This window comes from Nymphaea colorata, chromosome 14, assembly GCF_008831285.2.
Source record: "Nymphaea colorata isolate Beijing-Zhang1983 chromosome 14, ASM883128v2, whole genome shotgun sequence".
NCBI lineage: Eukaryota > Viridiplantae > Streptophyta > Magnoliopsida > Nymphaeales > Nymphaeaceae > Nymphaea > Nymphaea colorata.
The window spans coordinates 836,867-860,393 of NC_045151.1; the positions used below are offsets into that span (position 1 = coordinate 836,867).

General features: G+C 37.7%; 1 protein-coding gene across 3 annotated transcripts; it reads right to left on the bottom strand.

The window, feature by feature from the left end:
- Window positions 1-4,746: 4,746 nt before the first annotated feature.
- LOC116267699 (ABC transporter A family member 2-like) lies at window positions 4,747-18,890 on the bottom strand. 3 transcript variants are annotated; one of them, XR_007572100.1, is made up of 18 exons: window positions 18,357-18,890; window positions 13,828-14,059; window positions 13,258-13,427; window positions 12,958-13,143; window positions 12,311-12,406; window positions 12,031-12,231; window positions 11,696-11,855; window positions 11,368-11,597; window positions 11,167-11,284; window positions 10,806-10,882; window positions 10,614-10,703; window positions 10,396-10,539; window positions 9,065-9,376; window positions 8,740-8,820; window positions 8,474-8,650; window positions 7,698-8,010; window positions 7,370-7,460; window positions 4,747-4,919 (listed from the first exon to the last, which is right to left on the bottom strand). XR_007572100.1 is itself a non-coding variant. In XM_031649566.2 (17 exons), the coding sequence occupies exons 1-16, from the start codon at window positions 18,729-18,731 to the stop codon at window positions 7,735-7,737; spliced, it is 2,925 nt and encodes a 974-aa protein (XP_031505426.1). In that variant the 5' UTR covers window positions 18,732-18,890; the 3' UTR covers window positions 7,276-7,460; window positions 7,698-7,734. The 3 variants fall into 3 exon arrangements, 2 of the variants coding, with proteins under 2 accessions (XP_031505426.1, XP_049931233.1); XM_031649566.2 differs by lacking the exon at window positions 4,747-4,919 and having other exon boundaries at window positions 7,276-7,460; XM_050075276.1 differs by lacking the exons at window positions 4,747-4,919; window positions 7,370-7,460 and having other exon boundaries at window positions 7,542-8,010.
- Between the last annotated feature and the right edge of the window lie 4,637 nt (window positions 18,891-23,527).

Consider the following 23,527-nt stretch of genomic DNA (forward strand, 5'->3'; position numbering starts at 1 on the left):
TAATGCCTTCCTACATGGAGATTTAGACGAAAATGTATATATGACATTGCCACCCAGATATGGCAGTGATGGGGAGATTAGAATATGTCTTAATTAAATTAATCATTATATGTTCTTAAACAAGCCCTAATAAGCTAGCTTTCAAAGTTTTCCACAATACTTATAGACAATCAAAAGCAAATTATTCTCTCTTCACATTGCTTGACAAAAATTGCTATATGATGTCAAAATCTATGTGGATGACTTGATAGTAGTAGGAAATGATAGAAATCAGATTACCTTGTTCAAAAAATACTTAAGCAGCAAGTTTCATATGAAGGACCTTGGAAAACTTAAGCATTTTTTAGGCATTGAATTAACAAAAACAAAGCAGGGAATTTTTTATCACAACATAAATGTACATGTGATATTCTAGATGAGTATGGCCTTTTAAATGCCAAACCAATTGATTGTCCTTTAGAACAAAAACAGAATTTTTGTGATGAAATAGATGAAGCTCTTAAGGAATCATCTGTGTACGGAAGGCTCGTAGGAAGACTTATATAGCTGACCATCACTAGGCCAGATATAGTTTTTAATCCTAGATAGGTTCATCTAAATGCAGCTTTGCAAGTTGTGAGATACTTGAAGGCTAATCCTAGTCAAGCAATCATGTTATATGCTAATACTAAGTTGCAGCTGGTTGGTTATTATGATGCGGACGGGCGGCATGTCAAGAAACAAAGAGATCAGTCAGTGGTTACTGCATTTACTTGCGTAAAAGTTTGATTTCATGAAAAACAAAAATGCAACAATCAGTATCTTGATCTTCAGCTGAAGCTGAATATTGAGCTATGGCTAATACGAGTTGTGAGGTAGTGTGGTTAAAAGTGCTTTTGGCTGATTTACAGGTGGTTCATGATGTTCCAGCAGAATTGTATTTGATAGTAAAGCGACACTGCATATATCTGAATTGGAAAAAATCCAATATTCCACGAACGCACAAAGCATGTGGAAATTGACCCTCACTATGTGAGGGACTGGTTAAAAATAATATAATTTATCCAGCACATATATCATCAAAGCTTTAGCCTGCTGATTTGTTCACAAAAGCCCTAACAAAGGAGCAGTTTCAGTTTTTTAAGTCCAAATTAGGTGTGTGGAATTTGCACACTTTAATTTGAAGGGGAGTGTTGAAGATTATTCATAATGAACTTTATAAATTATGCTTATATAACTCAGCTTCCATGCTAGAAATATCTGTTAGAAGATATGTCTTGTAAGGCTGGCTCAAAATATCCCAAACATAATTGATGCAGAACTATTCGGTTTCTCTTGGAATCTCATTTTAATATCGTGTATCAAAATATATTAAAGAATTTTATTTTTATTCATTATTTTTTCAGCAGTATATAAATATTCATTCATCAAATGAATGAAATGCAAGGGTCTCTTTTCACTCGCCTTCAGTTTTTCATCCTTTTGTTTCATTAAACTCTATCAACACAAGAGACCTGCTTCCCAGCATAGCCTTCACCATAACATATATATATATATATATATATATATATATATATATATATATATATATATATATATATATATATATATATATATATATATATATATATATATATATATATATATATATATATAAGAAAGTTGGTAAAAACCAAACCTATAAAAATTCATTATTAAAATATATTTTTGCAATCTAACTTTATAGATGATCATAAGAGTGATTTGATGAGAAACATATATTCATTAGTCATTTTCTTACTTAAATAATGATTTCTTAATAGTAAACAAATGGACTGTTTTTATAACATCAAAATGTTGATAGCATAAAGATTCATTATTGTTACAAAAATGACTTGAATTAAAGCATGATTTGTATTAAATTAGTTAAAACACATTAGAATGTTTACATTTTTGTTGAAAACACTTTTTAACATAAATTTTAGAGGTCTTGTTTTTTTCCTTACCCGAGCGGTTTGATATATGCCAATTACTCATATATATATATATATATATATATATATATATATATATATATATATATATATATATATATATATAAAAGTATTTTTCTGCATACAGCCCTATAGACATGATCTTAATAATGTTTTGATGAGAATCATATACTAAATTAGTCTCTTTTGAGTCCAACATGTTATTATAGTAAAAAAAAAATGAACCACTTTTATGCCATCAAATTTTAATGGTAGAAAAATAAGTGTTTCTCTTAGAAACAACTTCAACTAAGACATGCTTTATGGATTAATATTTGTAAACATAGCAGAATTTTCATATCCAGTTTAAAATCAATTTTGTCAAGAATTTAGGACCAAAGTGGTTTGATATATACCTATTTTCACATGACTAAGAGAAAAACAAACTTTTTTTGAACTTATTTTTTTCACATCTGAGCCATCAGATTTAGAATGTGGATGACCTTGATTTCCCTTCCTTTTTTCATTTTCTCTCTTTCCCTCCCATGCTCTCTCTCATCTTGCAAAAGGGGGAAAGGGCGCCGGATGGCTCCTCGTCCACCATTGCCGGCCGGCCCGCCCTTCTGCGGCAATCGGGGACGGCATGAGGGAGCCGCTGGGTCTCCCCCTTACCTCTACCCATCATGGGTAGAGCGAGGTCAGTTCTACCCACAATGGGTAGAGCAAGCCCCGGAAGCTCCCCCCTGCCGTCGCCGGCGGCCGGCATCACTCTGACGCTGTCCAGCGGGGATCGGGGAGAGAGAAGGAGAGGGATGGAGGGATTGGGTGTTAAAAATATGGACCGTCCCATCTTAGATCAAACAGGTCAAATTTTATGTCTCTAAATATATACTAAATCTACTGTCAGGGATTTGCAATTCAAAGAGTGAAGAGCGAATAGTAGTGCCTCTAGAGAAAATCACATTATTTTCCAACCCGGTTGGAGAAGAGTCGCTCAATCTATGTTGCTGACGATGTCAATTTTCTGGTCCTCGAGTTAGAGGACTAAGTTGTATACCTATCATAACTGTTGGCGGGAAGCTTCGATATGGTTCTAATAGAAGATGCTGTGAGACAGGCTCGTCCACTATTTCGGAAAAATAATATTTACATTAGATTAGTTGTATATGGTTGTGGTTTGAGATGTATATTACTGAACTTGGTTTGGATTTTTGTCTGGATATGGTTATGTGATTTGGGCTGATTCGGATTTGGATAGAAGTATGGTTCTATAGATGGTTTTCGGTTTGGGTTTAGGTAAGAGTTTAGTTTGATTTCGAATTTTGACTTATTATGGATTGAACACTTTTGGATATGGATCAGGTTTGATCCTAACATATTTGTTAGACCCAAACAGGATTAGGTAGGATCATGTATCAAATTTGTGGGTACTGGTGGAGTCTGAAATTCATCCAAGATCCTGGGTGAAATGGATATGATTAATTTTGATACAGTCTATATTGAAGCTGAGTTTCCTCCAGGTTGAATTAGTTTAGGCGGTTTCAAAATTTTGATCGGGCAACAAATTAGTGATTGGATTTAGATACGTATTAATATAAAATTAAATTCGGAACTAGGTTTGGATATTAGTTCTTGCTCCATATTATATTGCATTCAAACATTTTTTGTTTGACGACTGTCTTAGAAAATAAAATTAATGAAGCAGAGTTTATCCCCTTTGCAAACACAAACTCACGTCTACATTTCCTGCTCACTATTAGCTGCCTATTTGAAATTAATAAGTATTAACAATAAGGGATCAGCAAGACCATAGACGAGACAACTGCAATAGCTATTCAAAGGTTCAAACCCACGCTATGCACAAGACCCGAGCAATGCCATAATTATCACCAAAGTTATCCATACAACTTTTCCAAATATTTTTTGAATAGAATTGGATCACCTTCACACTTCCACGAATAGTTGCATTTCTATATTAACATATGATCCAGACCATTGTCCTACTTGCATGCACATCTAAAAGACTATATATATATATATATATATATATATATATATATGCTACTTGATGGGAACCATCTTTGATTCCAAGGAGTTCAGATGGAAGAGACTAAATTGCAAATATAGAAGGTAATGTATTTACCATTTCTATGTATTTTAGACCTTTGAAAAAACAACTTGACTTTTATATTTATAACTTAATTTTTACCGTTTGATCTCATCAGAATCGATGGCAAAATGATTCCTATCAAGTCTAGTTCCTAGTTCTAATTAGCTACTGGTTTCAGAGAGGGAGAGAGAGAGAGAGTTGTTGATCCTCACAGAACACCGAAAGTGAATCCTTTAAAACATTACAGCGACGGGAGCACAGGTAGGTAAAGAAGATTAAAATTGGTTTCAACCTTTCGTGCGAAATTAAACTTCATGCCTTGGATGAACAAGGAGGAGGAGGGAGAAAAGGGTCTTATGGCACGAAAAAGCTGCCGAACACAGCAACCAAGGCCACAATGAAAACCGTGGACAATAAGGATGGCTAAGAATACTTTTGGCAACGGCTGGACCCCACCGTAGGTAGCCTGCCCAAAAAACATTCCGTTAGTATACGAGCTGTGGACAAATGATTTTTTTCCTGCCCTCCTGTGTATTCACATGAAAGAAAGAGAAATTTTTTTAAATTTAAATTTCGTTAAGAAAAGCTTATGTAATTAATGTTAAGTTACACAAAAAATTTACCACAGTCAGAAAATTGATATAATATATAAATTAATAAGATTGTAAAACAAAATCATGAATAATTATGCCTCCACCTCCATTTCTGCTGTTCGTCACTCTCCCCGTCTTTAATGTTATCTGCCGCCGCTGGCACTTTAGGTTTGCTTATTCTTCTTCACAATCTCTAAATCTGAAGGCCCTTTCTTTGTCTTCCCAAGCATAGAGTATTTCGCCCAGTGGTGACATGAAGGTCGTCGTTGTCCTTTGATCTATTTTCTGCACATAACTTGACAAATCATATATTCTTGTACTTTCTTTTTCTGTTCTTGATGTGCTACTGTCCGATTTGAATATAAGTGCGCTACAATTTGATCCTACTGGTGCGCTATGCTTAAGACACCGGACTGCCACTGAGTACTCAACTCGACTTGGACTTGAGCTTGAGCTCGAGCCCTGAAAAAAGGCACCGGGTCAGCCCAATTGGGGCTGCTAATTTTTTAATATTTATTTTATTAATTTATATATATAAATATAATATATTTTATTATAATTAATTATATTTATATATTATTTTATATTAAAAAGTATATTTTTTTAATTTAATTGGGCCGGGCTCGGGTTTTAATGGTAGGGCCAAGCCTAGGTTTCAAGTGTCAGGCCGGCCCGAGAACGGCTCCTTATTGGGTTGGGCCGACCGGATGCCCAGGCTTAACTATGCTGCTTTGAGAGGACTAACTAACTATTGTATTTGCTTAATGAATTTCTCCACTATGGTGTTATCTCTGCCTGCCACTTATCAGAGTATAAAGGGCGTTTGATTCACTTGTAACCCCATGAAATTTTAGAATCATTTTCATTCTTAAAAACTGGGAATGTGTTATAAAAAAAAAAAAAATGATTGTGGAATTGTAGGCTCATTCCAGGATCAAAATTCTGGAATCATGATCACACGGTATGGGATGGAATTGTGATTCTAAAATTCTGGATTTTTTCATCTTTCTTTGGGGTACAAAGCATCAAGGCTGTAATTCATGAGTTCTAGAATTTTTTTTTTTTTTTCCCAAAACTTAAGTAGAGGCAGTGAATTGCTTGGAATAAAATCAGGTAGACGATGCATTCATAGTCGAAGAGGCTTGGACCGAGATTCACGTGTTTTTGGATCTAAATATGAGGCCGACTTCTGGCAGGTAAAATTTCGAAAGTTCAGACTAAATGGATTTGGATTCAATTTAACTAATTTTGGTATCTTATCTGAAGCTGGGCTCAAGGGCGTGATTGATTCCATCAAGTTGGATTCAATGCTTAGATCTGAGCCAAGCGCCACCAGTTTACATCCTACACTAAATCAGAGTACAGCAGAATGAGGGAGAAAGTTTATTCTAGATAAAACCTTACCTTTCTCACCCGTTCTATTGATTCCTAGTTAAATGTAACAAGGTGTTTGGTAATTCGCAGGAAAAATTTTCATGGGTACTAGCAGTTCAAGAGAGACAACACCACCCCTCCCCAGCTTCGGATCCAGGCTGTTTCAGGATGTGGATGTTATGGTACATCATGCAAACTACCGCTCTGACATCAAACTGACCAGTTATGCTACGGCCCTTTGGGGCATAAACTTTCATGGATATGAACAGGTGAAGTTTTGGTGACCGTCCGTGCATCTTGAGGTCAACAGACCCTATAGACTGCCCCGGAGTGGTGTAGCATGAGAAAAGTTAACTGAAATCTTTTTCATGCGAGAAAATCGATCTTGCTTGCTCCCATTCACCGAAACTTTTTCATGCGAGAAAATCGATCTTGCTTGCTCCCATTCACCGAAACCTTTTCATGCTACCAAACGCCCCCCAAAATAATCGATACTACTTGCTCCCATTCATCTTAACACGAGGAGAAGAATAATTCTCAAGAAGAGAGGTTCTCTTTCACCCTCAAAGGGGAGCTAAGCTATCCAGGTACAACCTATCCTGTTTTGACGCTGATAGACAGACATGTTGAATTCTAAAATGGCATGGTCACCGATAAATCTTACCAAGCTGGTTATATACGCCATCCCCATGTATTAAATTTAATGTGTCATTTTAATAATGACAAAAAATACCTATGGTAAAAACTTTTTGTAAGGATAAAAATAAAACCGTAAAAAAAAAAGATTTGAGGATTAAATAAAAGTAAAAATTATCGGTTCATGTGTATATCATTATAACCAATATATCTTCATAGTGTTAGCTTATTATCTCATAAATATTTTATAATCTGAAAAACATTGTCTCATACTTATATTTAACAGTATCTCATACATCTTTTTTTTTATCTTATTATCTCATAAATACTTTATTATCTTATATTTAGCTTTAGTGTTATTTCATGCATTTTAAAGTAAATATACATATTGACTGTAAGGTCCATATTTACTTATTTAGTGTACGTTCATTATATACACAAAACAGCGTAATAGGCTGGTTTGACCGAATCAAGCAAATCCTCTCCTTTCCTTTTTCTTCTTTTTCTTTTGGGAAGAATTCCGGCGGAATGGGACACAAAAGCTTCAAAACTTGGTCAGGGACTCAGGGTAGGCACTAGACCTGTATTATCCGTTGACAGTTTGTGGGTCAGGTGGGCATAGGCCCACCCTTAAACCATATGAGAGTCCAGTACGATCACCCCCAGAAATAAGAGACTCTATATATCGACAAGTACAGCTTCGGAAGTTGGGAATATATATATACCTCTTAGAGCGAGAGTGTGCGAGTCTCGGTGAGCAAGAAAAGGATACTGAGATTCAGGTTTCCCACAGAAGCTCAGCTCTCACTACCAAAACTGGAAAAGGAAAAAAGAAAACCTTAACAAATGAATTAAGGCACACGGAAGCCATCTTCCTATCGTTCTGATCTACAAAAATTAATAAATTGTGACTTTATTGAATAACTGAATGCAAAATTGTTACATGCTATCGCAATGCTGTGTGTATTCATGAATTACATACATAGGATGTTAAATGCACACAAGCTACATGCGAAAAGATTTACATTAATGACATATATCAGAAAGACTTACATACATATGCAGCTATATATGCACAGAAGCTAACGTGCTAGAAGCCAGTAGAACGTTGAACCTGATCAGGATCAATGACAGTTCCAACAGGCAGCCCATGGCTTCTGAAAGAGAACCTGCGGCTGCGTGACAAGATGCCTCCAAGGGAGGCTGATGACTGTACATTCGGGGGTATCGGCATTTCATCGGAATGACCAGAGATGCAGAGCTCACCAGCATCGTCTTGTTCCCAGTACACTTCAATCATGACTCCTCTAGGATTTTCCGCAGTCTCAGTCCCTGGTATTCCGACATACCTTGCTCCTTTAAGTATCTGAATCACAAGTGAAACAAAATGGATCAACACCTCTCAGGAAGTTCTAAAAAAAACATTCACGGGTGAGATTACTTGCTCACAAATCTATCGTTAGGTTCAAGCCCAACTACCGTGACTTCACTATGAAATCAAATCAAATGAGCTTGTTTTATTATGAACTGTTGAATGCGGCTTTGTATGGGACACAAAAGAAACAAGTTTAGGCAGCAAAATGTCTTTTTCTGTTATAGCCACAACTGATTCGACACAAGAAAATAGAAAGTGTCAGTGGTACTCTCTCTCTCTCTGTCTCTCTCACACACGAACACATTTTGAAACTTTATTTGGTTGCACAAAGTTGAAGAAAGAAGGAGAATGCATGAATTGTATAGTTCCTAAAGATGGGAGATTAAAATGAACCATGAGACTAGACGTATGATAACATATAATGAGCTCGATAAAAGTATGCGCTTATTCTCACCTGAATAGAAGTACTAGATGTCAAATTTAGAGTCACGAAGCTTCCTTCAGCAAAAGCATTTTCTAATTCTGCTTTCTTTGCTATATTTAGGAAAACTTCCTCAAGAGTGGTCAGACCAAGTTGAATATCTGAGATACCAAACTCTGTCTCTTTATCTTGCAGCTCAGCAAAGAATTTCTAAGTGGAGGAAAAAGAATAATTTCAGCATGGAATACATTAATAAAGGTAAAGAAAATGGAAGAAAAGAAAAGAGAAACAGGACTTACAGTAAGTAAGGGTTCTTTCTCATTAGGAATCACAAAAGTCAAAAATGCCTTGTTCTCCTCTTTGGGTACCACGCCAAGATGCTGTAGTATCATCACCAAGTTAAAGAGTATCAGTTTGGAGGCCTTCATTGACTCATCAAAGATTCTGTTGGTTTAAACTTGGGATTTATTGCTTCTTAGATAAAATAGGTTTAGTTTGACATGAAACCTTAAATTAGTAGCTAAATTCAGCTTGCTGAGAGTCAAGGGACCAGCTGATTCTCATCTTCAAACACATTCACACGCTGAGTAAAGCAACATGAGTGCCTCCTTATGCATGACTTACATATTTGAAAAATTGCTTGACAGCCTCATGTGATGTTTCATGTGGACGTGCATTTGCATTGTGGTTTGGAGTTCGCTCAGGTGAACTTCTGGCAAAGCTAACATTGGCCACATAACCGGCACCAAACTTTGACTTCAAGCGTATTGAGGTTCCTATGCAACGCAACTTTCCTCTTGCCATGATGGCTATCCGGTCACTCAGAATGTCAGCTTCCTCCATGGAATGAGTAGTCAGGACAATTGCACGTCCTTTTTTTGCATCCTCGATGATGTCCCACACGTGCCTACGAGTAATTGGATCCATACCTGTTGTCTGAAATGACAAGATAAACATCATGTTTATGTACACCACATACTGATGGTGAATTACATAGGAAGTCAAAAAGCTTAACAGAATGAGAAAATCTGAGCCTGAGGTCAACAGAGTTTCAGAAGAAGCTGACATAGGAAGATATGTTGAAAACAACTTTGCTTTTATTTTCAAATTCTAAATGAGAGACCTTTACAAATTTTTGTGGTTGAATGAAGAATATTAGATCATCATAACAGTAAGAAAACCACTGATTATGGTTAACTGCTCACATTCATTTTGCAGTTTATGCAGTCACGTGTCCGTCAAGTCACTAGTTAAGAATGTAACAAGGAAACCAATAATATCACTGTCAAGAATAACTTAAATACAGATAGTAGTGTAATAGATTCTTAACAAATTCGACATACGGCATACATCTGCTTATTTGTAATCTAGTTCCAATCAGACTGGCTAGTGGAGTGAATAACAAGAATATGTATGCTAGTCTTAAGCAAGTTTGTGTTAATGTGCTTCAGATACCAAAAAAAAAAAAAAGGGCATGCTTGAAACTCTGGAGGTGAATGAACAACAAGATAGCAGAGTGAATAACAAGATTATCTATGCTCGTACAAACAAATTTGTGTTAATGTCCTTCGGATACAAAAAAGGTTGTTGTCTTCTTGACATGCTTGAAACCCTGAAGGTGAAAAAACAACAAGAGGTTTGTTTTGCGTTTTCAGTGGAATGGTGCACAAGAACTGAAAGATGAAAAGGAAATCATCCTCCATGGAACTGGAAATGCTTGTGGAACTGAGGGGCTATCAACAAGAAGGGGTTCTTCATAGGTTACCATAGAAGAACTGTGAACATGACAATTGAAAGGATAGTTTGGGTGTCACATTGTGATAACCAGAGGAACATATCTAATATAGTTAGCAAATAATACAACTTAGATAGTTTAAAATGTTATATGCAATATGTTAGAGCAGACCAAATATTTATCAAGCAACAAGAGTAAAACAGAGTAAGCATGTCTTTACTGGTTCGTCCAGGAAAACCAATTTTGGGTCCCCAATAAGCGCTATAGCTACACTTAGCCGACGTTTCATTCCTCCACTGTAGCTTCCAGCTCTCATATCAGCTGCATCTATAAGCTTTACTTCTGCTAATGATTTTTCAGCAACCTGGAGAGATGACCATAAATTTTGAGTGACCAGGAAACCATTTCAGAACCTGAGGATATAGCAGTTTCAATTACCGATGCAATTGAAGCAGGAGCTAGGCCTTTGATGCTGGCGAAGAGATGTAGGTGTTCCTTGCCTGACAAGGAATCCCATAATATGTCGAACTGAAGAAGGTTACATGTCATAAGTTAATTTAAAATTGGCAAAAAGTTACTGATGCCAATAAAACATAAGCTTATTGTTGTTCAACAAGATTAATCTAATACCTGGGGACAAACACCTATCATTTTCCGGATATAAGACATCCCAACAGAGCTACGGACAGAGTATCCATAAATCAGAGCTGTTAAAATTTAATTATGGTGTGTCAGTAACTTGGAGCACCTTTTTCTGCAACAAGCTTATAATGGAAGTCTATCCAAAATACTTGCAAACATGAAAGTAATGAACAAATTGCACATTAATTTTATTTGAATCATAAACTTTAGAAGCAGTAGGTCATGCTTTGAAAATTGTAGCTATTTGAGCAAAAAAACCTGGATTTTCTCACTGCGGATTTCCTTATTTAATTTCTGAAAGTTCAGAACAAATTGTTTCAATAAAATAGAGAAAAGAAAGAAGACCTACCGTCACCGCCAGATACTGGAGTTATGCCTGTCAAGCAGTTAATGACAGTGGTTTTACCAGCTCCGTTGGGTCCAAGGAGACAAAATAATTGATCTTTAGGAAAATTCACCCAAATTCCCTGATTGTTCAAATTCAAACATTATGGAAGCCCGAAATTATCAAAAGAACCAAGAATTTACTCAGATCGGTTTCTAAGCATACTTTCACGGCATGGTAGGGTGAAGATCTTTGACACCTGCAACAACCGATCAACTTTGTTGTTCCAGGATACGTTTTCACCAGTCCACGAATTTGAACGGCTACATTCGGGTCAAGCGCATTCTCAGTTGCTTGCCTTCTCACCGTAATTTCTTCTTCAAGGACATCTTCATCATTTTGGGGCTCATCTTCTAGTGGTGGAGTAGATCCTATGCAACTACAAATGCTACCCTCTGAGAAACCATTACAGACAAGTAGGTTCCATGAGCACCGATCTTGGATAACTACTATAACATGAAAGGTACTGCTATTAAAATGTACTCATGGTCACCTGTTGCGCTGTTGCCACCCTGGCCGGTCCAATATGAAGGATACAAAAAATAGAAGCATGATTTCCTCACACCGTTGGAATTCGGGATGATGTTGTCAAAGTAGATAGCCAGAAAAAACCACAAGAAGAATGTGGTAATTAGCCATTTGTAAATTCCATCCTGTCAGGAGCATTGTAGAAAACAGTTAATAATCTACAGGGGTGCTTTACCATGTATTCTAGGTCGGCGGCGATACATGTATCAAGTCTTTTGCAAACAATCTCTATCTTTATGCAAAATTGATGAATATGAAGCCTTGAAAAAATAGGTTGATAAAAAGGTTATAGTCACGCACTATAGTAAGCACACAATTTGGATCTGCATCTGGGCACATTCCACGCCTTTGGAAGCTTATGCCTTCGTCTCCAGCATTGGCAGTTGAATCTCCAAGGAGTTTCAAGGCATGTGAAAGGAGATTAGGAGGAAAGAAGGACCAGATAATCTGGTATGTCCTTGAAAAATCCATGCTATATGGGAATCCAAAAGTTGTAACAAGCTGTCAAGCAAGAAAAAATCAATTATTTGATGTCTCACAAGGTAAGAAGTCAGTGAGACTTTCAAGTAAAAATGTATACCTGGGTCAAAAACCCAATAATGAAGATGGAGAACCCAACTGTAGTTGCTGACGATGACTTACTGATGAAAGTAGATATCATGAATGCAAGACCAATCTGCAAAAGTTGGGATTTAGAGGTGCTACTGCCACATCAACAAGAAAAATCATCATAGCAAATGGACGCAGCTGTGGAGGCGGGAACGTATAGTACACAGACACACAACACCCACAGAGAGAGATGAAAAGATTATCAGAAAAGAAAAAAAAGGGGGATGACTGTCATCGACCAGAGGGGGTGCCGTTTATGGGACGTGGCTAACAAAGAGAGGGAGCGAGAGTCGAGGGGCGGGCAACTTTTGCCCTTTCTCCCTTCAAAAAATTTTTGTTTTTTTTTTAAGACTGGTACGTTCTCCGCTCTTTGACTGCACGGGGATCTTTAACTCGTTTGAGCCATGCTAAAAAGACAGTATGAGTGCCATGTCAGTTTTCTCATCGACCGGCAGCCATCAGCCTGTACCGCCTTTTTTTGTTTTATAAACTTAAAAATTAATTTCAAATTGATCTAAGAAATAAACAAATAAAAACTTGTGCAATGTGACGTAATGAGAAAGAGTTCCCACCAGATAGCAAAACTCCAAATAAAGCAGGGCGAATGAGGACACTTACCATGTTAAATTCGAAAAGGAAGAAAACGAGGAACAGAACTCCGAAACTGTTTGAGAGGAAAAATCGAAATTGAAACATCATGCCGAAAAGTACAATGAAAAGAGATGATATAAGAGTCAAAACTGTTTCCCATGTAAGCCACGATAACCAGTAAGCAGAATCGTAAAGCCCCATGATAGATAGTGCCTGCATCACCATTAGGAGAACTTAACCAATCCGCATCGACCGACAAGCAACTAAAATCTCAAAAGCTGCATGCTTCGTTCAGCATTTCAAGGCGATCCGCTGAAAAAATAGTACCTGTCGAAGCTTGAGCTCCTTCTCTGAGATAAGCGAACTAACTTGCAATACAAAGCCAAACATCGCGGTTGCGAGGAAGAATGTTGGTCCAGCTGTACCAACAGCTGAAAAAGTTTCTAGGGCAGGATGCGCGAACTCCTTGAGCCCAACATTCCAACTAAAACCTGGATCTGCAATCGGTTTACAATGAAAGTTAAGCAACGTACTCTTGGAAAGGAACAACAAAAAATTCTTCGGTATATCACCATGTCCTACCAACATATAGATTGTTCAGTATTGGATACATCTCTAATTCTAGTCAAGCATTCATGTAACAACTTTTTATGATTTAAAAGAAATAATTTTATGGAAATAAGTAAACATGGTTCTGCCTGCTCTTTTTTTCCTTACGCTGTCGCTACATTTAACAGAGTGACACGGGATTCAAAGTAATAAGGGTACAATGACTTCAGTGTGCAATGAGAAAACACTTTACAGGAAAAATGGTCGCAGAGAACAGGGAGGTGGTAACGCACTCACCATATTTTCCCAAAAAGCTGGAGCATCTAGATGAATTTTATCGACCGATACCTTTTAAGAGAGTTCTGGCTATCTCACGCTCTGCTGCAATCTGGAGGGGTATCTGAAACTTGAAAGTGGGGTCCTCAAAATTCCCCCTCCTGATCAACGGAGTGGAGTTAGTTTGAATCCCGTAGCTGATGAAGGTGGCATTCCTCTCTACAAAATGAAGGGCTCCAGGGCAACGCATGGGATTTTTGAAAAGCCAGTCATCAACGGCATCTGATGTCGCGAAAGAGAGAACCTGTAACGATTAAGGCAGGCGCTCAAATCTTTATTTGTCGGTGGGCTACATGAAAACGTAGACAAGAGATGGGGGTAAATCCAAAATACGAAGTTTTCGGGGAACAAGATCCCATGACGCAGTTTCACAGTTTGGTTCATTAGATGCCTAGTTGAAGACATGAAGAATGTTCATTTATGATCTAATACTATTTGAAAACTTTGATTTTCTTCGACAACCAAATGAATACTGGTAGCTGGCCAAAACAATGTTATCACTACCGGAAAACATAAAACGATGTACAATAAATCACAATTAACTTAATACTACTACATTAAATTATATCAGCTAATATGGTTGATACAGATCGCATATAGGCCGATATTTGAAAGGGGTCATTTGGGACCCCTTCTTGCATCGTTTCGTTTGTGTATCGACGGATACGGCCGATGCACACCGCTAATTGATGTCCTAGGGACAAAATTACCCGTCATCTAGGCCCACTTGACTGCCAGCGGTAGCGTGCTTATATCGCAAGCCTGGACTATTGCAACAAATCTGTCTTTTTCTTTGAACTCCTAGAAACCTTGATTGGGAAAAACTTGTGATATATGAATTGTTTGGTTTCTCTCAAGAATGTAGAAAATATCAGCTCACATGCTATACGTAGAAAATTTTCAAACATGGTAGCTGCTTTTGAAGCTTCCATTAAATGGCAAAGAGATTCAGAAGATAGAACTAGGGATGCTCGCTTGCATGGTTGGGAGCCTAACCCAGGCCTTGGCACAGTGCTGTTGGCATCCGTCTAGCAGGTGAATCTAACTCGCGATATTTACAGGGGAATCGCGATGCACTGCCGCATTAGCTTATGCGACTGGTTTTACAAAACAACTATAGCAGTTGTTAAAAGAAAAAACAATTTTTTATAGTTTCCGTGCGCTTCGTTTCAGCGAGTGACCGATTCCATACATTCACCGATTTTGCTTTAACATTGACAACAAACCGCCACGCAGACAACTTGTGTAGGCATAAACTATATCGAGTTTAATTTCGTACCACACGTAAAATCTCATTTAAAATAAAAATTGCCGATGTCTCTAATTGAGAATTTGCTAAGATGAAGAGTGAGAGGGGCCCCAATCCGGGCCCAACTGAATTCCGCTCTTCCTACCTGAACCTGTCGTGATAACGAAGGCCCAAGGGGAAAAAACCTGTTGACTGCCTTTGCAGGTCGCATCAACGTTCCATTAAAATAGCTCGTCCCTCAGAACTTTTCAGAGTAGATCTATCTGCATAGGAGGTCGGTCCGAGTGTCGGAACCACGGTTGAAATTGATAGGGAAGGGAAAACACTTGCTTCAATTCTTTGTGGGTCAGTTAGTTCGTTAATTCAGAAATGTGGGCCCATGTAGCACACTATCGATGTTCTAAACGAGTTGGGCCCGGATGGACTTGTACTTTGTCTAAAGCTGAGGGGTGGTCGGACTAGCGACTTGTCGACAACACAGTGCCTGGGCTCCACGCTTGTGTAAAAGAACTTACCATGACCCCTCTCGACCCTCGACCCTTTTCTGACCAATACTAGACGGCAAGAAAAGAAATAAATCTAGCTAATTCATACAACAAAGGGTCTCACCACATCATTGATATAATTCAATCCACAACGTGACTGAAAGCATGATATGACAGATAGGGTGCTCGATGACAGGCAGACAGAGACTTTTTGGCAAAAGGCCTACAAATTCAGAAAGTCGTTTTCCATGCACCATTTTAGTTATTCACCATGGTGTAAATCGCGGACCCCTCTCCTGCCATCGAAAGAGTCCTTCCATTGGTCTGGCATTTTAAGGGAAAGGACATACACCAGGTATCAAACTCAATAACTCCAACTGGGAAGCTTTAGACCAAACCACTTAGACAGGTGCATAGATCCCTTGTGGGCTTATTCCTGGAAAAATGTACAAATTTCCTTGTACTGAATGAAGTCTTGGGAAGGGAATGAATGAGCTACAGGTCCAAGTTGCCTTCTAGAGACAAACCGTCATCTATGAAATTTTTGCAAGGTCCAACTTGCTTCTTTAAGACGTTCATGGGTTCGATCATGATAATTAGGAAACTGTGAAAGATATAAAGTTGAAATCCCTAGATCAAGTCCTAATATTGCTGTTCTCTTATTGATTTTCTATTAACATTTACAATGGGAGCACATGAATAACATGATAAATGCTTAATTAATTTCCGATCCCTCATTACTCATGCAATCAATATAATCCTTGAAAGCATGTAATCAATTAACTTCCACGAATAAAGTGATTTCCATTTAATCCAACTAATGGTGAAACAATGCCCCCTTTCAGCGTTGTATCTTGTACGCTAATAATTTCGTAACAAATTGAAAAGGCAAGTTTAGGATCCTTGCCAACATGCATCCCTTGCAGCCTAAGTCTAACCGTATCTGATCCTAACGCATGAAGATTGGATCACGATTCAAATCCACCTAATTGGTTTCTACGTTGGATCAGGAACCGAACTCAATAAGACGATTAACTATACAGGGAAATGAAAGTTACTCTTAGATTGACCAAGATATCCCTTGGATAAACCACACATGCCGGCCGTGCTTTTTGAAACAACCGCTCAAAAAGCGAGAAAATTGATTTAATGGAGGCGGACCCAGCTGTACAGTCTAGTGAAAGAGGAAAAAGCAGCTGCCTAACCTTTTCAAATGACAGCCGCTACAACCAAGGGACAAACCCGTCATTCTAGCAGAGGACAGGCATGTGCAGACTGGAACTTGTCTGTGTTCAGTTTTTTATGAAAAGTTGATTCTATCATCTGCACTATTGTGCCTCTTAAACCGTTGACCATCGTTATCTTGATTTCAGTGGCAAACAAAACAAGTACCGAAGAAAATCGCCAATCCGTTAGCGAGTTCTTGCAACGGATTTCATGGAAACAAAATAAAAACATGGTTTACGTGCGGTAAAATACTAATGGGGCTGCTAATTCAGAATGCGTATTTAAAACTTAAGATAAAAGAATATTTTTAGGTTTCTAAAAGGGGATAGAAATCGATAATCGCATTTCCTGCACTAGAGCCAAAATTTTGGCGTGGTCCATTTTTTCCGACCTGGATAAAAAAGTAAAAGGAAAAAGAGAACGATGCCTTTAACGTCATTCATTGTTGAACAGAGAGAGTGTGCTTTCTTCTCCCTTTCTTTTGCGCTAAACTAGTCAGACATGTGAAGCCGATTTTGGAGAGCTTTGATGAATATTTTGATCATAGTTAGGAATTTCGAAAGAAATTTAAAACACAGGCTCGCTCGAAATTTCTCCCAAAACTCGGACCTTGTATGAAAACTTTCGAACGGAAAGTAAGATGCTGACGAATAAACTAAGAAACTCCGCTTCCCTACACGTCCATCTTCAATGGCATACTCTTTCTTCCTTTCCCTTTCGACAAGTTAATAAATTCAAGAGAGAAAAAGACAAGGAACAGCGAACACTTCTTTTCTCAGGGGTGTGAAGAGGACTCACGTCGTGTGGTCCTGTTTTAAAACTTGGAGAAATGCGATACAATTTCGGATAACAAAAATGAACAAAAAAAACTGAAACGATCGACTCGATTTCCGAACAGACAAATAACGAAATAATTCGAATGCTGTTGAAATATATATTTACCTAAAAGGAGAAATCGGTAAGATACAAATTAATTTTCTCTTAATACATCTATAATTAAAATTATGAAATGCCAAAAAAAAAAAGAATTTGACAGGGAAATTCGGCGGGGCTCTTGTTTTAACCGTTCGAGAAAAGCAAACAGTGAGTGAATTGGATGAGTTATGCCTCTGCGAGATGCCGGTTTCTCGATAAACAAGCAGAGGGAAGGAAGTTCGTGAAACCTTGAACCTGGCGAAAGATTCTGAGTAGAGTAATCGAGAGAACAAATGGATGCTTGATGAATTTTAAGGACAAATGGAAGAAAAAGCAGAAAATTGAAACAAAGAATCGCGGCATTTTCTCGTCGACTATCTTTGGCGGATTCCTCATCCTGGAAAACGAAAAAGAAACTCGAAAAACGACGTTTTGCAATTTAGAATTGAACTCTCTAAAACTCGTGGCTCAAGCATCTAAGCCGAGGCAATTGAACTTCCTTGAGACTATGTGAAAGGGGGAAAGAAAGAAAACGGCGGTAAAGTCGAATCCACTTTCATCGTATCATCCCGGAGACTTGACGTAAAGAGCGAGAAAACGTGAAAATTCAAGCAAAAAAACGGATCCGCCGCATCCAAAGAACGAGAAAGAAGAAGATTGCGCACCTTAGACGAAGGAATCGGCCTGCCTGGATTATTCTTCATAATGTTCGAAACGATCAATCCAACCGTCTTGCTCGAGTTCCCGCTCCAGACGAAATCGAAGCACGGGGACTTGATGTAGTACTTCTCCTCGCAGGCTGGTATCGGGGGCGAGACGAGCGCCGGCGGATCCGTCACGTTCTCGTAGTAGGTCGTGGTGGCGAGCCGGGCCTTGATGGCTTCCTGGATGCAGAAGATGAGGAAGATGAAGAAGAGGGACGATAAAAGCTGGAGAGACGTGGCCCTTTTGTTGCGCCACGAGAGGAGGAAGTTCTTCTTCAGGAGGGCCGTGAACTGCTGCCTCAGGAGAGGCACGCCGCTCCGCAGCCCCGTCTCCATTCTCTCCCTCCCTTCTCCTCCTTTCTTTGTTCTCAACGCTCTTCTTCTTTTTTCACCTTCCCTCCCCTTTTTTCCCAACGATCTTCCTCCTCCTTTCTTCTCCTAAACGCCTCCTGTCTAAGGATTTTGGCTCCCGCAGACTCACGGGAAATTCTCGTTGTATTTTGGAGGGAGCAGCTTGGCGGCCTCGGGGGAAGGCTATTTATATCGCCGGAAGTGACATTTCTTAATTACTGAAACGCCCCTAAGTAAGGCGATGGTATTGCGGAAATGGCCCCCCTTTGTGGAAATACCGGAAACACCCTTTAAGAGGCCAAGAAAATGAAATGACGAAAGTACCCTTGACGCGGAGAGCATGAGAAATGGGCAATGAAAGCCAAATTACTTAAACGCCCTTCCCTTGCTGCACAAGCAAGATGACGCCGAATTTTAACGTGACGAAAATACCCTCGCATTGATCTGTGAAGTTTCTGAACCACGAGATGCAGATCCATCCCATTCAGGCAGTTGGCCCACTTGCGACCTTAATTTAATTTTTCTTCCAAAAGAGGCGTTTCTTAGTTGAAATGTTTTAATGACGGTGAGAAATATTATCCCAAGAAGTCTCGACCCACTCGGTCAGACCAATTTTTTCTTGAGAAGTTTGAGTAATGTTTGGATGACACGCTTTACCAAGACTGGATTTGCAGCAATTAGTTTTTCTTTTTAAACTGTTTTGTTAATGAATTTTAAAAACTTGTTTTGCGCGTTTGTGGGTAAGATGACCAAAACATATTATTCATTTTGTGAATCATTCTCTTTTATAAATAAAACTCATATTTGGTGTCATCCAAATGTGTCAGAAAGAGTGATTTGAAAGAAAACCCATTTTCACATGCTTAATGCACTATGAATTTTTTTTCCAGAGATTTTTGGAAAGCATTTTCCTAAGAAGCGCTACTAAGTAGGCCTGAGCATCTGCTCAGCCCAGCCTGATAACACTCGGGCTCCGGCCGGCCCAACACTCGAAAATCTAGTTCGGGTTCAGCCCGGTTAAAATAAAAAATATATATTTTTTATAATAAAATATATAGCATTATTAAATAAAATAATATAAAAAAATAAATCGAGCCGACCTAATACGTTATTAGGCCGGCCTGGGTTATTTTATGAGGCTGGGCACCGGGTACCCATCGAGTACTTAGGCCTATGCCCATGCTTATGACTAAGGGCCTTTGACATGAAAGTCTCCCGAAGAGGGGAGAGGAAACAGAAAGATATGATTTGAGAGCCGTGTTTCTCATGGACTGCATATGTCTCACGTTTCACTTTAGAAAAATTAGTTCGCATAATTTTCATTAAGACCGAAGTACCTTTTCCTTTCCCATGTCCTCAGTGTTCATGGTTCTGAATATGTGAATATCTTGAAAATAGACATGGTTAAGAGTATATCTAATCTGAATCCGATCCTTTGACATTCTTACAAACAAGTTAGTAAAAAGAAAAAAAACAGCAATATTCAACCATATCCTCCCTTCTCTTTCCTTTAGTTTTTTCCTTTAACATATTGATGCGAGATTTGAATGCAACACTCGAAACTTCAAATTGACGTGAGAACATTAATTCATGGTTTTGGAGTGTTTTGACTCCTCTCCATCAACTTATTAATTTACTTTTGAGGAACGGTCACAGTCAAGATGAACAAATTGCTTAAGCGTGTCACCAAATAATGAGGAAGGAACTGTTGTTCTTCGTTGACTGCTATTACTCTACTTGCGGCCGTTATGAATTTTTCTCCTGTCAAAAACCTACATCAGTAACAAAACAGTATAATATCATAAAATTTACGTTTACATTTAGTCAGCAAGCTTATGAGACGAAGATATAATTGCTACATCACATAATCACCATGGATTTGATAATCGAATTGTCAATTAGATCTGATATATTCAATTGTCAAGCAAATTTTGATATGTTAAATTAGATCTTAAAGAAAATGGGAGCTGATTATTAGACGATTTCAGGTTAATTTGGTATTTAATCTTGTAGCTAAATCGATCCGAATCCTAGTAAGATCTAAGTCTATATCCAATCAATTAGGATTCACTTAGGCTAGATTCACTATGAGGTCATTTGGCAGGAAAGACACTTTATAAATGTCTCGTGAATCTCTCTCTCTCTCACACATATATATATAAACACAAAAAATTCTTGGGTTGAGGTTGTTCTTTATTTGTCTCCCATATATTACCAATTTCTCGCTCTTTCTTTAATGGTTGGGCTTCCTTGTAGAATAAGAATGTGTTGACTATTACAATATATATATATATATATATATATATATATATATATATATATATATATATATATATGCTGTAAGTTAAATATATATATATATATATATATATATATGATGCAGTAGTCAACGTATTGGTATTGTACAAGGAAGAGGAACCACTGCCACTAATTAATGTGGTGGTGAATAGTCGGAAAGATGGGTAGCCCATGTTTTTCTCTTTATCGACAGTCATAACTGGTTCTCGGCCTAAGGGAGAGGGCCAGAAGAAATACACGTCCCTTTGCTTCGTCTCCAAGCTCTTGACCTTCCCGTGAAGCTTCCTGCGTCAGCACTGCCTGGGGTGCAAGTCATTCGTACTTTGAACCGGACAAACAAAATACAGTGAAATTTGGGGCTTTAATCGAATTCTCTACTGTTAAAGTTGACAAAGTGCTTTTGCCTAAGCGAATTTTTTTAACTCATTTTCTAGGATGGATAAGGTTAATTTTAATTCTTTAATTTTGATAAAATAATCTATCACGATATGAGAATACATGAAAAAGTATGAGATTTGTCTGTAAAACAAATATATGCATTGGTGATATATTTTAAGATTATATATATATATATATACTCAGCTCTGCAAGATGATTAAAAATTAAAAATAAATAACTGAAAGCACCATAAACTATTGCTGAACCATAAAATATATCACCAATGCATGTCTATTTAACGGTTTTTTTTTAGCTACATATCTTCAACTTTTAGACAACATTCGGCATTTGACAAATATATATATATATATAATTAAACTCTACTAGAGGATGGATGATGCAAGATTGTTAAAAAATTAAAATTCGTTGATAAAAGAACCATACGTTATAACTAAAAGCATCATAAAGTGACACTACAAAAAGTGCATATGGTTTCTGGCTTACAAGGGGCATACATTTCTTTCGAAAAAAAAAATTACAATTTTTATGTGTTTTAAGTTTTCATCATGCTGAGCGCATATGTGCTGTTGGATTCCGACAAGTCAACTTCGACTATAATTTCCAAATAAATTGAATATTTCAAGCATTCGTGTTATGATATAAAATACAAAAATAATTATTTTTATTTTTTTAATATTTATATGGGTGAATAAACCCTCAAGATCATACTTTTATACTTCCAAAGTTCTTTTTCTTTCGGACTGAGTGGACCTATGCTTGGTACCATTTGTAACTTAAAGACCATGGGATTAGGGATGTCAATATATCCGATTTGAATCGGATATTCGATCGATCCGATCCGAAAAAATCGGAGATGGATAAAAATTTAATATCCGATTACGAAATCGGATCGGATTCGGATTTAATAAATGACATCCGATCGGATTTGGATTCGGATTCGGATATACATGAATATCGGATCGGATTCGGATATGGATACGAATCAGATTCATTTTTAGACAAATATCCTCTATCTAATACTTAGAAAATGACGAAAGCCGGTTCAAAATTCGGATTCGGATATAAATATAAAAATCGGATTCGGATTGGATTCGGATTGTAAAATCGGATTTTGGATTCGGATTCGGATATGATTTTGATTTATTCGAATTCGAATCTAAATCCAAATTCAAATACATGAATATCCAAAAAAGCGGATATGATTAAAGATGTATCTGATCCGAATCTGCGTACATAGGATTCGGATCCTTTGTTACCACCTGATAGCACTATTGCCGTTGAAGCTAATTATCTCCATTTAATCAAATGTTATAACATGCACTATTGCAAGCGATAACATTAATGCAAGGTCAATTTATGCTTCTACGACGTTCCGTGGCTGAAAAGCTTTCGACGTCCTTTATTAGCCACTATTCGCCGTGGCTAACTAATGAGCCCCTTTTTTCTTCGAGTTATGACTGATGCTGATGTAAATAACGTAAATCAATTCTCTGTTGGGATTCGAAACTTTGGGATTTACTTTTTTCTTCGAGTTGTGACTGATGCTGATGTAAATAATGTAAATCAATTCTCTGTTGGGACTAGAAACTTTGGGATTTACCAAGGTATTGTCATCTTAAAGCATGCGACTTGCACTTATTATAGGGGCTCTTTATGTCTTGGGGCCAACATAATGAACTAGTTCGATCCTTGCATTTTTCTAAAACAAGATGTATTTCTCTCTCTCCCTCTCACACACATATATAAATATAATTTCTCTCTCTCCCTCTCACACACATATATAAATATATATTTATAAAGATTTATGGTGACTCCAGTTTTTTAGAGTCACCCTGTCATCTAATGAGAACCGTTCAATCCAGAATAATGGATGGTTAAATGAAAACAAGGAAAAAAATGTGACGGACATTTGGACAATATAAAAAACTATATCACATGGGTATGGATATCAGTGCAACGTGTGGGACCATTTCGAAAAACTTGGTATGAAGATATCTCTCTCTCTCTCTCTCTCTCTCTCTCTCTCTCTATATATATATATATATATATATAAGCGCATAAGCCTCAAGGGCAAGGGCGTAGTA

Bases quoted from the DNA above. Each gene is read 5' to 3' on its own strand.
- LOC116267699 (XM_031649566.2), bottom strand. From the start codon at position 18,731: ATGGAGACGGGGCTGCGGAGCGGCGTGCCTCTCCTGAGGCAGCAGTTC. The intron at 12,232-12,310 runs GTATACATTTTT...CTTGCTTGACAG, and splicing joins TTATTGGGTTTTTGACCCAG to CTTGTTACAACTTTTGGATT. The intron at 11,285-11,367 runs GTATGCTTAGAA...TTGAACAATCAG, and splicing joins CACCCTACCATGCCGTGAAA to GGAATTTGGGTGAATTTTCC.